This window comes from Canis lupus, chromosome 27 (assembly GCF_011100685.1).
Source record: "Canis lupus familiaris isolate Mischka breed German Shepherd chromosome 27, alternate assembly UU_Cfam_GSD_1.0, whole genome shotgun sequence".
Classification (NCBI taxonomy): domain Eukaryota; kingdom Metazoa; phylum Chordata; class Mammalia; order Carnivora; family Canidae; genus Canis; species Canis lupus.
The window spans coordinates 8592032-8609038 of NC_049248.1; the positions used below are offsets into that span (position 1 = coordinate 8592032).

The 17007-nt window shown below is 35.7% G+C and overlaps 1 protein-coding gene across 1 annotated transcript; it reads right to left on the reverse strand.

Moving 5' to 3' along the window:
- Window positions 1-357: 357 nt before the first annotated feature.
- On the reverse strand, window positions 358-16972 carry CLEC4A (C-type lectin domain family 4, member A). Its single transcript, XM_038577896.1, is given in 7 exon segments — window positions 358-1337; window positions 2393-2495; window positions 2623-2656; window positions 3584-3679; window positions 3681-3736; window positions 13348-13464; window positions 16543-16972. Coding segments are annotated over 7 exon segments (636 nt in total). The 5' UTR covers window positions 16625-16972; the 3' UTR covers window positions 358-1189.
- Window positions 16973-17007: the final 35 nt, after the last annotated feature.

Here is a 17007-nt window from a genome sequence, read left to right on the forward strand (position 1 = left end):
GAGAAAAGTTCCAGCAGTGACTTAATATCACCAATTCTCCCTTGCACTTCAGCTCAAGCACACCCTGTATCCGGTAATCAAAAGCATTTAATAAAGTGGTTCTCTTTGCCCTTCATTCTAACCCCATATTATTGAAATAATAGTGGGAAAAGCTCTTTGTAAGCAGTTTCCCTAGAATTCTTCCAGAATTGTAAGTTGCTCTCCAAGAAGTAAACTGGTAAATTCTACATACTATGGATAAGAACAGATCTGGATAAAAAGAACTTCTTTAGATACAGTCAGGAAATGACTGGCAAATGTAATTACTCAGTTGCATCAAGATAATCAGGGAATGATCTCAAGAAGTCACACTGGGAGAGCCATGCCTAAAATCAGCTTTATTCTGATCAATTATAATTAGCATATGAAAGTAATGAATAACAGACTTTTTTGTAAATTTGATATACTTGTATATTGTAGCAGAAACAAAATGATCAGTAAGAACTTCAGTGAAAAGGGGAACACAAACAAACCGTGAGCTATTTTGAGTGGCAATCTACACATAGAAACCTTATAAAACTTAAGCAAAGAAAAAAAACTATTAGAATACCTAACGACTATAAATCCATGTCAACTCACTAGTAATAACTTCTAATTCTAAATCTCTAATATTCAATTTCTGATTTCCCTTTGACTGTACCCTGATGTTAAATAAAGTCCAAGACTGATCAGAGAATGTTAAGATCTCCAAATATTCTACTGGGACAAAGCTGGAACTTAACTTCCATTGATGTGTATTATATCCAAACTGTCACATAATACGCTTCAGTTAAAAGTAATAAATATATCTGAGAGAAATGGAAAGTAATAGTTGGAATTATTTTGCTTTTGACCAACCTCATGAGAAAAAAAAAATCCAGACAGATGGAGGAACCTCATCATATATCAATCTCTAACTCCTTAGCACTCAGACAAAAATTAGAAAAGAATTTTCATGCTCCATGTGTCTGCAAAAGGGTCTCTACACACGAAGGAACAAATGAATGGATGTGCACACTGATTCTATCATAAATGGAATAGGTGACAGCCTACTGAAAAATGCTATGGAGATTCCTTACACAAGACTAACACATGACTAAAAAGAGCAAATTAGCTATCTCTGTAATGGTGGGTACCAATTCAACCACAGTTTTATGTAGAATGTTCCCATTCATAAGTAGATCTTCTTCATCTTGCAAAGCAACTTGTGGTGTCCATTACAAGGAACATCATTCCAGCCCCATTGTCTTGAAAAATAATGAAAATGTAGCATGACACAATGCTCATCAAGATTACTGGGTTCACCTGAGTGCCAAAATCTGAAAGGGAAAAAATGGATGAGGTTGTTTCTTCAAACAGTGTTTTGAAAAGGGTTAGAGGCACAGCAAGGGAGGGGGCTGGGACTGAACTGTGTGAAAGTCAAGGTCAGATATGCCCAAATCATTCACTTCTCCAATTCTCATGCAGTTTCTTCTCTACCAGAAGCTCTGGCATTTCTCTCAAAAATGTATATCACCTAGTATTGTGTCATCTTATTGCATTAAGCATTCTCCTAGCAGATAGCCCTTCTATTTGTCCGTCATTATGTCCTATTTCCAGGGGACTGCCAGTCCATAAGCTCCCTTAAATGATGAAAAAAAAAAAAAAGATTTCATCCCAGTCTCAAGTATCTTTGTAGTTTGTTTCCATAATACATATGTATATACATATATATGTGTATATACATATATATATATTGCTTTTGGAGTCCAAAGAACTAGTTAAAATCTCTAAATCTGCTAAAATCCCTGTTATCTTGGACATATAATTTAATTTCCCTGATTTCTATATCTAAAAAATAGAGACTCTAGTCATATTCCTATATGTGTCACACAGTGATATGAAGATCAAAGGTGGTATTGTACTAAAATGCACTAAAGTATTAAAAGAGTTTTTTAAAAAACCTACATAAATATGAGATATTAACTATCAGAATTTAGCTTATTTGCTTTTTGAGAAATAGTAAGTCAATAATTAGCCATGATCTTAATTGACATAAATTTTTATGTTTAGAGATATAATGTAGTGACTGAAAGTACAGATTTCAGCATCAAATAGGGCTGGATTTGAGGATCATTTGGTGCCAATGCTGGATAACATTTGCTGAGTTATCTAAACACTCTAAGCTCAATTTCCTCATATCTACAGTAGGAAAAATAATAATGTGTGTTTCACAGAGTTCCTGTGATGATTAAATGAAATAATAAATAAAATTATTTAACCCAAGAGTTAAAAGAAGAGTAAGCTATTTTATTTTCACATCTGATAGTTGGAACACTCTAAAATCCTTGCATGATCCAGCGCTCAGGGTTCCTTTACCTAATTCTGTACTCACGTGACACTTTCATTGTATGGTGTTTGATCAACCCATTGCTAATCTCTTTTTCCCTTTGGATCTGATAGCCCTATGTAATAAGCAGAATATATATATCCAGGTTCTGGGAGATAAATCCAAAGGAAGAAAAGAAAGGAGTTATATAGCCTTTAGAGCACTGAGGTAGAACTGAGTTCTTTACAACCTTATGGAGAAGAGAAGAAAAGGAAAGGATCCATGAAGAGCCATACTGGGGCCCTGCCCAGGAGCCTCAGTCCTCTCTGGCTAAACCAGAGCAGGATCAAAGACATCACTCGTAAGCACAATGCTTGGCTCAGTCTGCTCAGGCTGCTATAACAACATACTACAAACTGGATAGCTTATAAACAAGTTTCTTTCTTATAGTTCTGAAGGTTGGAAATCTCAGATCAGGGTGCTAGCATGGTAAGGTGAAGGCTCTCCTCCTGGTTCGTAGCTTTTTTCTCACTATGTCTTCACATGGTAGAAGGGGCAAGGTAGCTATGTGGGATCTCTTTTATAAGAACACAAATCCCATTCACGAGGGTTTCACCCTCAGTACCTAAGCACCTCTCAATGACCCTGCCTCCAGATACCACCATCTTTGGGGGTCAGGATTTCACCATATGAAGCTTGGGGGGGACATAAACATTCAGAATATAGTAACGTTCAACACAAATGGAAGCAATTTTCTAGCCATGATCATAGTGAATTTTCATCTCAGATTCACTTCCCTCTTTCACTAAGAGGTGGTATTCTTCAAAGTCATGCATTAGAAGATTTTTGCACATTAAATCATTTTCCTTTCATAACTTCTTTAACTTCATTCTTGATTGCCGATTGTGACCCTTCATTATTGAACTCCGCTCTGATATAATAATACCCCTTCTCAGTGAAATAGTTAATAATTTATAAAATATTTAATATAAATATATTTCAAACTAAAATATTTTCATTCTTCTATTCAAACCCCATATATTATATTTCAAATGCCCCAATTAATTTTGGGAGAGATTAGTTTTATGAAACCAGGAAGAAGGTGTAGCACGTGAAGGCTTAAGTAGCCTTTCCTATCAGTTTTACTAAAAGCCTTCTGCCACACCACCAATATTCCAAAACAGTGAAAACCTCCTTAGACAAGAGATGTATACAATAACCAGCGGACCGTTGACTCCATCATCTATTAGAAAGTACCTGTTCATCCTTGGTGTTAATCACCAGCAGGTCAGCCTTCATTTCTGAGCTGTTCCTCTCACTCTCAGTCCAATTTCTTGGTGTAGTAGAAATAAAAGTAGCAGTTGGAACTAAATGACTTCCAATCCTTTGGGCAGCAGCTCCAATCTTTCTCTGTATTGACAGAAGGCCAGAGATGTCCAATATAAAGGAAAAAATTTAAGTGTGTGTATTATTAAAATTAAGGACCAAGGAAGACCTCATGGAAACTGGAATTTGCATCTTCACCAAGAAGTGATAAGTAGCCCACCCATCAGGTGTCAAGGAGATCAAGTCTACCTACATCAGGCAGTAACTTCTCCCTTGCCAGAGTGGTGTCAGGAAAAGCCAGCTAAAACATAGGACTTAGGTAAGACGCAGACTCAGAATATTACACAAAAATGTCTAGGTTTCAATGGAAAATGATCCATCACACCATGAATTACAAATTCTCAAAATTAATTTTTTAAAAAAGAAAATAAATACATGCCAGTATCAAGATAAGAGAAATATTAGGATTATCTCACAAATATTTTAAAGAAATCATGACAAAGATGCTTCAACAAGAAAGTACAAACAAGTTTGAACCAAATGAAAGAAAAGAATGCCTCAGAAAAGAAATAGAAAATCTAAAAAAAAAAAAAGAAAAAAAAAAAAGAAAATCTCAGCCACAGATTACAGATATAAATGATAAAATAAAAACAAGGAAGCCACATGGGTAAAAGGCAATCATAGTTCAGCCACAAAAGGAGGGCACATGCAGCCCAGACAAAGGACATTCCTGGTATACCTGCTCCTGGTAACCAGGAGGTATTATGCTACAGGGAACAACAGGATCTCTTCTACACAAGGCCTGCTTTTAAGACCAGGAGACACAGATGGCCTACCTAACACATAGACACAAACACAGAGAGTCAGACAAAATAAGGAGACAGAGGAATATGTCCTCAATGAAAGAGCAAGACAAAATCACTGTAAAAGAGCTAAATGAAATGGAGATAAACAATATTCCTGGCAAGAATTCAAAGTAATGGTAATAAAGATACTCATTGGACTTGAGAAGAGTGGATGAGCTCAGTGAGAACCTCAACAATAAGACAGAAAACATAAAAAAGAAGCCATCAGAAATGAAGAATTCAATAATTGAAAAGAAAAATACACTAGAAGGGATCAACATATTAAATTATGCAGGAGAAGAAATCAACAATCTGGATGATAGGGTAATGGAAAGCAACCAAGCTGAACAGAAAAAATAAATAATAATAATAATAAATGAGAATAGGTTAAGGGAACTCCTCATCAAGCATAATAACGTTTACATTATATGGTCCCAGAAGTAGGCGAGAGAGAAAAGGGGGCAGAAAACTTACTTGAAGAAATAATGCTGAAAATTTCCCTAATACGCAGAAGGACATGGATATCCCAGTCAGGAAGCATACAGATCCCCTACAAGATTAATGTAAGATCCACATAATAATTAAAATACCAAAATGTAATAATAGAGAATATTAAAAGAGAAAAGAAAGCTAACATACAAAGGAAATCCTGTAAGGCTATCAGCTGGCTTTTCAGCAGAAACTTTCCTGGCCAGAAGAAAAGAGCATGATATATTCAAAGTGCTAGAAAGAAAAACACCTATGACCAAGAATACCCAAGAATACTCCATCATTCAGAATTGAAAGAGAGAGAGTTTCCCAGACAAATTAAGTTAAAGGAATTCATCACCACTAAACCAGCCTTAGAAGAAATGTTAAAGGGACTTCTTTAAGTGGAAAGGAAAGGCCATAACTACAAGGAAGAAAATTATGAAAGGAAAAAATGTCACTGGTAAAGGCAAACATATGGCAAAGATTTAATTAATAACCTATAAAGCCAGTATAGAGGTTAAAACAAGAAGAAGTAAAATCAATTATGAAAATCAGTCAAGGGATACACAAAATTAAAAGATGCAAGACATATCATATATATTAAAATGTGAAGGAGTAAAAATTTAGTACTTTCAGAATGTGTTTGAACTTAAGCAACCATCAAATTAACATAGGCCCCCTGCTCAGTAAGGAGTCTGTTCCTCCCTATCCCTCTGCCTCTCCCCTAGCTTGTGCTCTCTCTCCTGTCTTGCTCACACTCTCTTTCAAATAAGTAAAATCTTTAAAAAAATAAAGAAAGAAGAGAGAGAGAAAAAAAAACAGGGTATCAATGCCTATATGAGAAAAAGAGACTTGAAAACAAGTAGCAGGAGATAAAGAAGGGCATACTTCCACCATTATGTAACGATAAAGGGACCAATCCAACAAGAGGACATAGCAGTTGTAAATATTTATGCATCCAACATAGGAGCACCTAAATACATAAAGCAAATAATAACAGACATAAAGAAATTGACAGTAATACAATAATAGTATGGGTCTTCAACACCCCACTCACATCAATGGATAGGTCATCCAGATAGAAAATCAACAAGGAAACAGTGGTCTTAACTAACTTTAGACCAAATGAATCTAACAGATATATATAGAACATTCCATCCAAAAACTACAGAATATACATTCTTTTCAAGTACATATGAAGCATTCTCCAGAATAGATCACATGGCCACAGAACAAGATTCAATAAATTTCAGAAAATAAATAAATACATTTCAGAAGACTGAAATCATATCAAGCACCTTTTCCAATCATAACAATATAATACTAAAGATCAATTATGAGAAAAAACTGGAAAAAATAAACATGCAAAAGCTAAACAACATGCTACTAAACAATGAATGGGCCAATGAAGAAATTAAAGAGGAAATCTAAAAATGCAAGAAGACAAATGAAAATGAAACACAACCTCGAAAATCTTTAGGATGCAGTAAAAGCAGTTCTAAGAGGGAAGTATATAATGATACAGGATTATCTCAAGAAACAAGAAAAATCTCAAGTAAACAACCTAAACTTACCCCTAAAGGAACTAGAAAAAGAAGAACAAATAAAGCCCAAAAGCTAATAGGAGGAAGGAAACAGAGACTAAAAAAATAGAAAAGCTCAATAAAACCAAGAGCTGGTTCTTTGAAAAGATAAACAAAATTGATAAACCTTTAGCCAGACTTATCAAGAAAAAGAGAGAGGACTCAACAAAAGAAATAAGAGGAGAAATAACTGACACCACAGAAATACAAAGAATTATATGAGAATATTATGAAAAACTGCAAAACCTAGAAGAAACAGATAGATTCCTAGAAACATATAATCTTCCAAAACTGAACCAGGAAGAAATAGAAAATTTGAATAGACCAATTATTAATAACAAAATTGAATTGATAACCAAAAGACTCCCAAGAAAAAAAATCCAGGACCAGATGGCTCTATAGGTGAACTCCACCAAACATTTAAAGAAAAATTAATATCTATTCTTCCAAACTATTCCAAAAAATAGAAAAGGAAGGAAAACTTCCAAATTTACCCTATAAGGCCAGCATTACCCTGATACCAATACCAGACAAAGACACTTAAAAAAAAAATCACTATAGGCCAGTATCTCTGATGAACAGAGATGCAAAATTCCTCAATAGAATATTAGCAACCTGATTTCAACAATGAATTAAAAGGATCATTTACCACAATCAAGTGGGATTTATTCTAGGAAAGCAAGGGTGATACATGATGTTAATTAGAAGAAGGATAAAAGCCATATATCATCTCAACAGATGCAGAAAAAGTATTTGACAAAATATAACATCTGTTCATGACAAAACTCTCAACAAAGTGGGTTTACAGGACATGTATCTCAACATAATAAAGGCCAAATATGACAAACCCTCAGGTAACAACATTAATCAATGATGAAAAATAAAAACCTTTTCCTATAAGATCAGGAACAAGATGAGGATGTCCAGTCTCACCACATTTATTCAACATTGTACTGGAAATCCTAGCTGCAGCAATCAGACAGGAAAAAGAAATGAAAGGCCTCCAGGTTAGTAAGGAAGAAGTAAAACTGTCACTATCTGCAGCTGACATACTACATATGAAAAATCCTAAAGACCACCAAAAAACTATCAGAATCAATAAATAAATTCATTAAAGTTGTAGGATACAAAACTAATATATTGTATTATATATATGTTATATTTCTATACAATAATAATAAAATATCAGAAAGAAAAATTAAGAAAACAATTCCAATAACACTGGAACCAGAAAGAATAAATTATCTAAGAATAAGTTTAATTAAATCAGTAGAAGACCTATACGTAACTAGAAGACACTGATTAAAAAAAATGAAGATGACACTAATGTAGATATACTATGCTCATGACTCAGGAGAATTAATACTGTTAAAATGTCCATTCTACCCAAAGCAATCTGCAGATTCAATGTAATCCCTATCAAAATAACAACAGCATTTTCCACAAAACTAGAACAAATAATCCTAAAATTTTATGGAACCACAAAAGACCTGGAATACCCAAAACAATCGTAAGAAAGAAGAACAAAGCTGAGGGTGCCTGTGTGCCTCAGTTGGTAAGCGTCTGCCTTCAGCTCCCCACATCCGCTCCCTGCTGAGCAGGGAGCCTGTTTCTCCCTCTCCCTTTGTTGGTCCCACTTGTACTCTCTCATTCTTGCTCTCTCATAAATAAATTGAATGAATGAATGAATGAATGAATGAATAAATAAATAAATGAATAAATAAATAAATGAATAAATAAATAAATTTTTAAAAAAGAACAACAAGGCTGGAGGTATCACAATTTCAGATTTCCAGATACACTACAAAACTATTATAATAAGAACAGTATGGTATTGGCACAAAAATACCCACATAGGCCAAGAGAACAGAAGAGAAAGCCCAGAAATAAACCCATAGTCATGGGCTTATATTAATTATTATATTAATTAATTATTAATTGTTATTAATTATTAATTATTATATTAATAGTTATATTAATCTATGACAAAGGAGGCAAGAATATACAACGGAAAAAAGACAATCTTTTTAATAAATGGTGTTGGGAATACTGGACAGTTACATGCAAAAAAACAAAATTAGGAAAAAAAAAAAAAAAAAAAAAAACAAAATTAGGGACACCTGGGTGGCTCAGCGGTTTAGCACCTGCCTTTGGCCCAGGGCGTGATCCTGGAGTCCCAGGATCGAGTCCCACATCAGGCTCCCTGTGTGGAGCCTGCTTCTTCCTCTGCCTATGTCTCTGCCTCTTTCTCTCTCTCTGTCTCTCATGAATAAATAAAATCTTTTTAAAAATAAAATAAAAAATAAAAAAATAAAATAAAATAAATAAAATAAAATGAAATGAAATTTCAGTGGTTACCAAGAGTCTAGAAGGGAAAGTAGAGCACAGATTTTTATGTAAAACTACGTAACATTATGCATTTGTCAAAACCACATAAATTTACATATTTATTCCATGGAAATTTTTAAAGTTCATTTAGGAGGTCAGGGGATCCACTAAAGAATGAAGACTATGACAAGACAATCTAACTGTATTACAAGTGTTGGAAACAACCACACTGGGTGGAGGTGGGATGATGATCTCGATAACTTTGGAAATGGAATCTATAAGAATAAAAACAAAAAAAACTGCACATAGGCACTGTATTCTAGCTGATAAAGTTGTTTCCCAAGGTGGTTTGAGTTTACAATTCTGATACTGCTATATGTGTACATTGGGATTGAATAATTATGTAAATGTATTGAGCAGATGATGGGAATCAGATTTCTCTGTTGAAGTGATCATTAAAGATATCAAGGGGAGTAGGCTAGAAGCAATGTAATCAATGAAAGTTTCAGACATCAGTAAAAGCTGATATGTATCTTATTATATACACAACTGTATGTACAAATATTTATCAATATATTCACATATACAGGTTAGTACACAGATATATATTTCCTTGTTCTGTGAACTGAGATGACCTAAAAGAAATAACACCTCAGCAGCAATGAGTATACCTAGTACTCAAATCTTGGTTTCTAATGCCATTCAATAACAGAAGCCATGGCTCCACATAGAATTGATTCTAAGACTGAAACAGGAAACATACAGTATAAGCCCAGAGAAAATTACAGTCCCAGAAAGTAAACAAGTGCTCAAAAACAAAACATAACAACACATTGATGGGGGCAAGTCCAAGGGCCACAGGAACCAACTGAAAGAATTCCCAATGGCAAAGGTAGAACAATGTGAGCAACAAAATAAATATAGCACTGGATTACAACCCAAAGTATAAGATAAATATCCATGAGTACACACTAATATAGATAGATGATTAAGTTAATAAATAAGAAGAAACAAATATCATATACACAAGAATTTCCAATAAATTACATAGAAACTTGTTTTGAACTGAACTGTGTTCCCCCAAAAATTAATGTGTTGAGGTTATAATCCTCAATGTTACTATAGTGGAAGCCTTTAAGGAAGTAATAAAGGTTAAATGAGGTTATAAAAAAAGTAGGGCCTTATTCCAATAGGACTTGTGTTCTTATAAGAAGAGGAAGAGACCAGAAAGCTGTCTCTCCTTCCCATTCACAAAGAGGACTGGCTATGTGAGGACACAACAAGATGGTGGCTGTTTACAAGCTAAGAAGAAGGGCCTCACCAGAAACCAACTCTTGGGAAGCCCGGGTGGCCCAGCAGTTTGGCACCGCCTTCGGTCTAGGGCATGATCCTTGAAGACCCAGAATCGAGTCCCATGTCAGGCTCCCTACATGGAGCCTCCTTTTCCCTCTGCCTCTGCCTCTGCCTCGGTGTGTGTGTGTGTGTGTGTGTGTGTGTGTGTGTGTGTGTGTCTCTCAGGAGTAAATAAATAAAATCTTTAAAAACAAAACAACAAAAAAAAAGAAACCAACTCTTATGGCACCTGGGACTTCTGGCTTCCATTATTGTAAGAAAATAAACTTATTGTTTAGGTTGCCCAGTTTGTGATATTTTGTTATGGCAGCCAAGCAGGCTAATATGGATTCTGGTACCTAAGTGGGGTGTAACAAATACCTAAAAATTCTGGTTCCTTTCTGTTTAACACTTCAATTTATTATTATTAACACTCAATTTACTAAAAATGTGAAAGTGGTTTCAGAACTGGGTGATAGGTAGATGCTAGAAGAGTTCTAAGGTGCCTGCTAGTAAAAGCCTAGATTGCCTTGAAAAGGCTGGTGCTAGAAATATGGATGTTAAAGGTAATTCTGCTAAGGACTCAGAAAGAAAAGAGAGCTGTAGAAAAAGCTCCTATCATCTCAAAGAATATACATATCCTATAATGAACAGAATTTGGTAGAAATATGAACATTAAAGATGCTTCTGGGGGCACCTAGGTGGGTTGAGCATCTGCCTTCGGCTCGGGTAGTGATCCTGGGGTCCTGGGATGGAGTCCCACATTGGGCTCCCTGCTCAGTGGGGAGCCTGCTTCTCCCTCTGCCCCTCCCCCTGATCCTGCTCTCTCTCTCTCTCTCTCATAAATAAATAAAATCTTTAAAAAAAAATAAAGATGCTTCTGGTAAGGTCTCAGAAATGAGAAACATGTTACTGAAAACTGGAAGAAAGACAATTCTTACTATAAAACAGAAAAGAATTTGCTGAACTGTGTTCTAATTTTGTGAAAAATAGAATTTGTAAGTGACAGTGGATATTTAGCAGAGGAGATATCTAAGCATATTAATGCTGTGTACTGCTTATAGTAAAATGAAAGAGGAAAGAGATAAATTGAAGTGTTAAACAGAAAGGAACCAGAATTTGAAGATCTGGAAAATTCTCAGCCTATTCATATGGCAGCCCGGGTGGCTCAGTGGTTTAGCACCGCCTTCAGCCCAGGGCATGATCCTGGACACCTGGGATCGAGTCCCACGTGGGGCCCCCTGTATGGAGCCTGATTCTCCCTCTGCCCCCACCCCTCTCTCTCTCTCATAAATAAATAAAAATCTTAAAAAAAAAAAAAAAACTGAGAAAGTGTGTTCTGAAGAGAACATCAAGGATGTGGTTGGATAATTATTCCATAAAGAGATTATCCATGGATTTAAACAGCCAGTTCCACAACCAAGACTACTTCTTTATACAGATAAAGATATGCATATAAGAAGTTTAGGTCTTATGTATTTCTACACTTTAAAATGACCAAGACTCAACTGCTTAGTATGAGCTACCTGTGAATCTTATTGGAAATATTAACTTGGTATCCTTATACAGTATAGTCAACTACTGGATTATAAGCACATTAATTTTTACCTTCCATGGTCAAATTTTCTTTCATACATTCCAATGCTGTGTGAGTTCTTTTGTAGTCTTTTTTTCCTTAACAAGGTGAGAATATTTTTGAAAAAAAAACTGAAAAAAAAAAAGGCCATTCATTTACTTTGCCTTCTACTTTTTTGGCATTCTATTTTATAGCAACAAAATCTACCAATGCCCAATTGCTTGAGTAAAAGGATCTTGATTACAGAAAAGAGTTCTCATCACCCCACATTCAATGTAATCCTAATTCTACTGACTTTGAAACCATAATTTCTCCAGGAATAGCTAAAAGATAAATAGTTGAAAGAGAACATGACAGTTCCATTTGAATGACTGCAAAGGGATTGATCCATATTTTCCTTCAATACTGCAAAGCCTAAGCCTTAGGGGTGAGAGAATGGAGGGAAAACAAATGCTTCTATCTGAGGGTGTATGCAGCATAGGTCTTTGCAGGGCAATGAGGGATGAGCTAATTCTGAGGAGTTCTGGGTTACCTACAGAGTAAGATTTTTTTTTTATAATGTTTTTTAATCCAACATTGATCAGGAGCAATGGGCATTATTTTCCTCATCTTCTTTCCTGTATCTATTCCCAACTGGCTCTTATTCTTCAGCACACCAATATACTCAAGTACCTCACAATTTAAAAATACTTACCTCTCCCTCTAGAAAGTGAATTTTCTCTTTCCTCATCTCTCATTTGCTCTTTGATCCACCACATGCTGGCTTTACTACTTCTTATGCCTTTTAAAATTTTGATAGGGGATCCCTGGGTGGCTCAGCGGTTTAGCGCTGCCTTCGGCCCAGGGCGTGATCCTGGAGTCCCGGGATCGGGTCCCACGACGGGCTCCCTGTATGGAGCCTGCTTCTCCCTCTGCCTGTGTCTCTGCCTCTCTCTCTCTCTGTCTCTCTCATGAATAAATAAATAAAATATATTTTAATAAAGAAATAAAATAAAATAAATAAAATAAAATAAAATAAAATTTTGATAAATTCTTAAATCAAAGATATGAGGACATCCACTTATTTGCCAAATTGGCTTTTAGAGCTTACAGTCTTGAGCAGGACAGACAAAATTAAGGTGAAATTTCAATGGGAAACTCTTCCTGGAACATTTTTTCCCATTTCCTTTTGTCCACTTGTTCACCTCAAAATATGTGTGTGTGCACTGAAAAAAAACCTGGCCTTATAAACACTAATAGTCAAATATAGATTTGTCCTTACTTCCGCAACTGTTTAGGTTAGAAATGGTGCCTAATAGATGTCCCTTTACAACACAAACACATGTACACACATAAACTCTTCAATTTCTCTAAAGAGTGAATTCCATTATTTTTATAAATGAAATTCAAATAAACAATAAAATTCCTAACAGATTCCCATTAATTGTGTCAGCCCTTCATCCTGAAAGAAAACTTCTTTTCCAGGTTTCTGGATATACCCACTATTAAATGTCAGTATTTAATGGATGTCATCCCTTCATGTAAGGCATACATTCCTCATAGATTCAAATGGATACGTACTGATAAAAGCAATAAAAAATGAGATTGCCAATAGGAGCAGAAGTATCAGCAATGAGACAGAAAGTAGCTTGGGAAAACTGGGGTTACTTTTGTGTGGGCTAGTCTTTTCTTTGGGAGCTGAAGGAGAAATCAAAAGAGTTTCATCAGTAATAAATTCTGACTTTTACTTCCTTTCTCCTCTTCCCCTTCTCCCTTTTCTTGGATGACATAGTATTACCAACAACATGAAATTTGAAATAATATGAAAATAGGAAAAAAATAATAAGGTTCATTGTAGAAACTTTGGAAAACATATAAAAGCACAAATTCCTATCATTGAGGATAACTATTGTTAATGTTTTGGAAAATATCCTTCCAATAATTTTTAAAGTGTATATACATACATACATATTCATACATACATTTTCCCCACACGATTGACATACCATATATACTGGTTTTTGACCTACTATATTCTTATACACTATACCATGAACATTTTTTATACAGCCATATTTTCTTCTTTAACACTATTGTGGTTGCATAGGATTTCATCATATATGTAAATATTCTTCCAGATTGTTCCCAACTTTAACTACTTTAAATAATGCCATAGCACATAAACCTTTTTTAAAAAAAGATTTTATTTTATTTATTTATTCATGAGAGACACAGAGAGAGAGGCAGAGACACAAGTAGAGGGAGAAGTGGGCTTCCTGCAGGGATCCTGATGTGGGACTTAATCCCAGGACCCCAGGATCACGACCTAAGCCGAAGGCAGATGCTCAACCACTGAGCCACCCAGGTGTCCCATAGCACATAAATCTTAATTATAGTCATTCTCTCATCACATTCTTTTTTTTTTTTTTTTATGATAGTCACACAGAGAGAGAGAGAGAGGCAGAGACATAGGCAGAGGGAGAAGCAGGCCCCATGCACCGGGAGCCCGACGTGGGATTTGATCCCGGGTCTCCAGGATCGCGCCCTGGGCCAAAGGCAGGCGCCAAACCGCTGCGCCACCCAGGGATCCCCCCTCATCACATTCTTAAAATAAGGTCAGACATTTTTAGTCACTATTTCATGGTTAAGTATTATTTTCTCAATGGCTAGTGTCAAAAAGACAAGAAATATCAAGTGTTGGTAAGGATATGGAGAAAGGGGACCCTCAGGCACTGTCAGTGGGAATGTAAACTACTGCCACTGTGAAAACCAGTATGAAGTTTCCTCAAAAAATTAAAAATAGAAATATCATATGATCTATTAACTTCACTACTGGATATTTACCCAAAGAAAGACACTAAATCAAAAATATATGCACCCCTATGATCGTTGCAGCATTATTTAAAGCAGTTAAGACAGGAAGGCAACCTAAATGGCCATCCATCCATGAATGGATAAAGTAAATGTGATATTTATATTAGTAGAATATCATTCAGCCATTAAAAAAAGGAACTCTTATCATTTGTGACAACATGGATGAAACTTGAGGGCATTATACTTAGTGATATAAGTCAGAGAAAATAGCATATGATCTCATTTATCTGTGGAATCCAAAAAAGCAAAACAAAGCAAAACTCATACAGAGAACAAATTGGTGGTTCCCAGAGGTGGGGGAGGTGGTGGTAGGGAATGGGTGGGTGGAAGGGGTTAAAAGGTACAAATTTCCAGTTATAAAATAAAGAAGTCGGGATCCCTGGGTGGCGCAGCGGTTTAGCACCTGCCTTTGGCCCAGGGCGCGATCCTGGAGACCCGGGATCGAATCCCACGTCGGGCTCCCAGTGCATGGAGCCTGCTTCTCCCTCTGCCTATGTCTCTGCCTCTCTCTCTCTCTCTCTCTCTCTCTCTCTCCGTGACTATCATAAATAAATAAAAATTAAAAAATAAATAAATAAATAAAATAAAATAAAATAAAGAAGTCATGGTTGTAATGTACAGCATGTTGACTATAGTTAATACTATAGATTACAGTAGTATCAACTATTAAATATTATTACATCTCAGAAGTTGCTAAGAGATTAAATCTTAAAAGGTCTCATCACAAGAAAAAAAATTATATAAAAATTTATGGTGATGAACATTAACTAGATTTATTGTGATGATTTCACAAATATATACAAAAATAAAATCATTACAGTGTACATCTGAAACTAATACAGCAGTCCTCCCTCCCTTACTCAGTTTTGCTTTACATGAATTTTACAATTACCTGTGGTCAGCTGTGGTCTGGAGGCAGATGATCCTCCTTCTGATATATCCTCAGAAGGTGAAGAGCAGCCTAACGCTAATACTTATGTCATTCACTTCACATCATCTCATCACATAAGAATTTTATCATCTCACATAATCACAAGAAAAAAGAAAGGTGAATGCAGTTCAATATTTTGAGTGAGAGAGATCATATTCACCTAACTTGTATTATAGTATATTGTTATAATTGTTCTGTTTTATTATTAGTTATTGCTGTTAATGTCTTAGTGTGCCTAATTTATAAATTAAATTTTTATCATAGGTATATGTGTATACGAAAAAAAACACAGTATATAGGGTTTGGTACTATCCACTGTTCAGGCATTCACTGGGGATCTTGGACCATATTCCCCAGATAAGAGGGGACTACTATATACTGTTATTTGTCAATCATACCTCCTTAAAAAATTTTTTTGAAAGAATTGTTTTCTCAAAGTTACGGGGTATTGACAAGTGAGGTATGCAATGGATTTTCTGAATGCAGGGCAGTTTTTCCTGTAATGTAAGACACTCTCTGTAACTTTCTAGTCTTTCATCTGCATCAGTGTTTGGTTCCACTTTAGTTCAGTACTAACAAATACACCCACAACATTCTCTACTCAAACTTTTCCCCAAAAAAAAAAAAAAAAAAAAAAAACTTTTCCCCTCTAACTGAGCCCATTAATTCATCAATAGCCCCTGCATCTGGACTGATGGTTTCAAGATCTATTGCCAATCTCCTGACTGCATCTCACTCAGCTTCAAAAGGCACAGGAGAACAACTTCTCAGCATAATTATCACTCTCCTTAACTCAGGACTGTATGGACTTGTCACACTTCAATTCTGTTAAGAGTATTATCTTGGCAACTCAATCTTGTGTCCCAATTGCGGCCAGAGAAGCAGCAACTAACATAACCTATACTTCATTTATAGTATTCTCTCTTCATCCTTCATCTCATTAACTTTGTCCATCAGAAAATGCTTCTTACCTGCAGGAGGCCATCATTTGATGCCTGAGGACTTGGGTTCACTTTTGAAACTTAGTTCAGTGTAAGTGGTCTCTGAAGTCATATTGAAAAATCTGCTCTTTTCAAAAAATTTTCACCTCTTCCTTAAAACACTTTAAAATGAAACTCGAACATGGTGGCAACTTGTCATACTTCCAAGAACAGGAGCCCCAGATAGGCAATAACCCTGAGAGGAATCTCATGAAAATTAAAAACCTCAGAGAGTGGCCCAACCCCCAGGACCAAACACAGCGAGAATCAATGCATTTAAATATATGTCAGCAAATACAATAAAAGTAGGAACTTGGGAATTCAAATATAGATTTAAAAAAAAAAAAAAACAGGGGCATTCCAGATGGCTCAGCGGTTTAGTGCCGCCTTCGGCCCAGGGCGTGATCCTGAGGACCCGGGATCAAGTCCCACGTCAGGCTCCCTGCATGGAGCCTG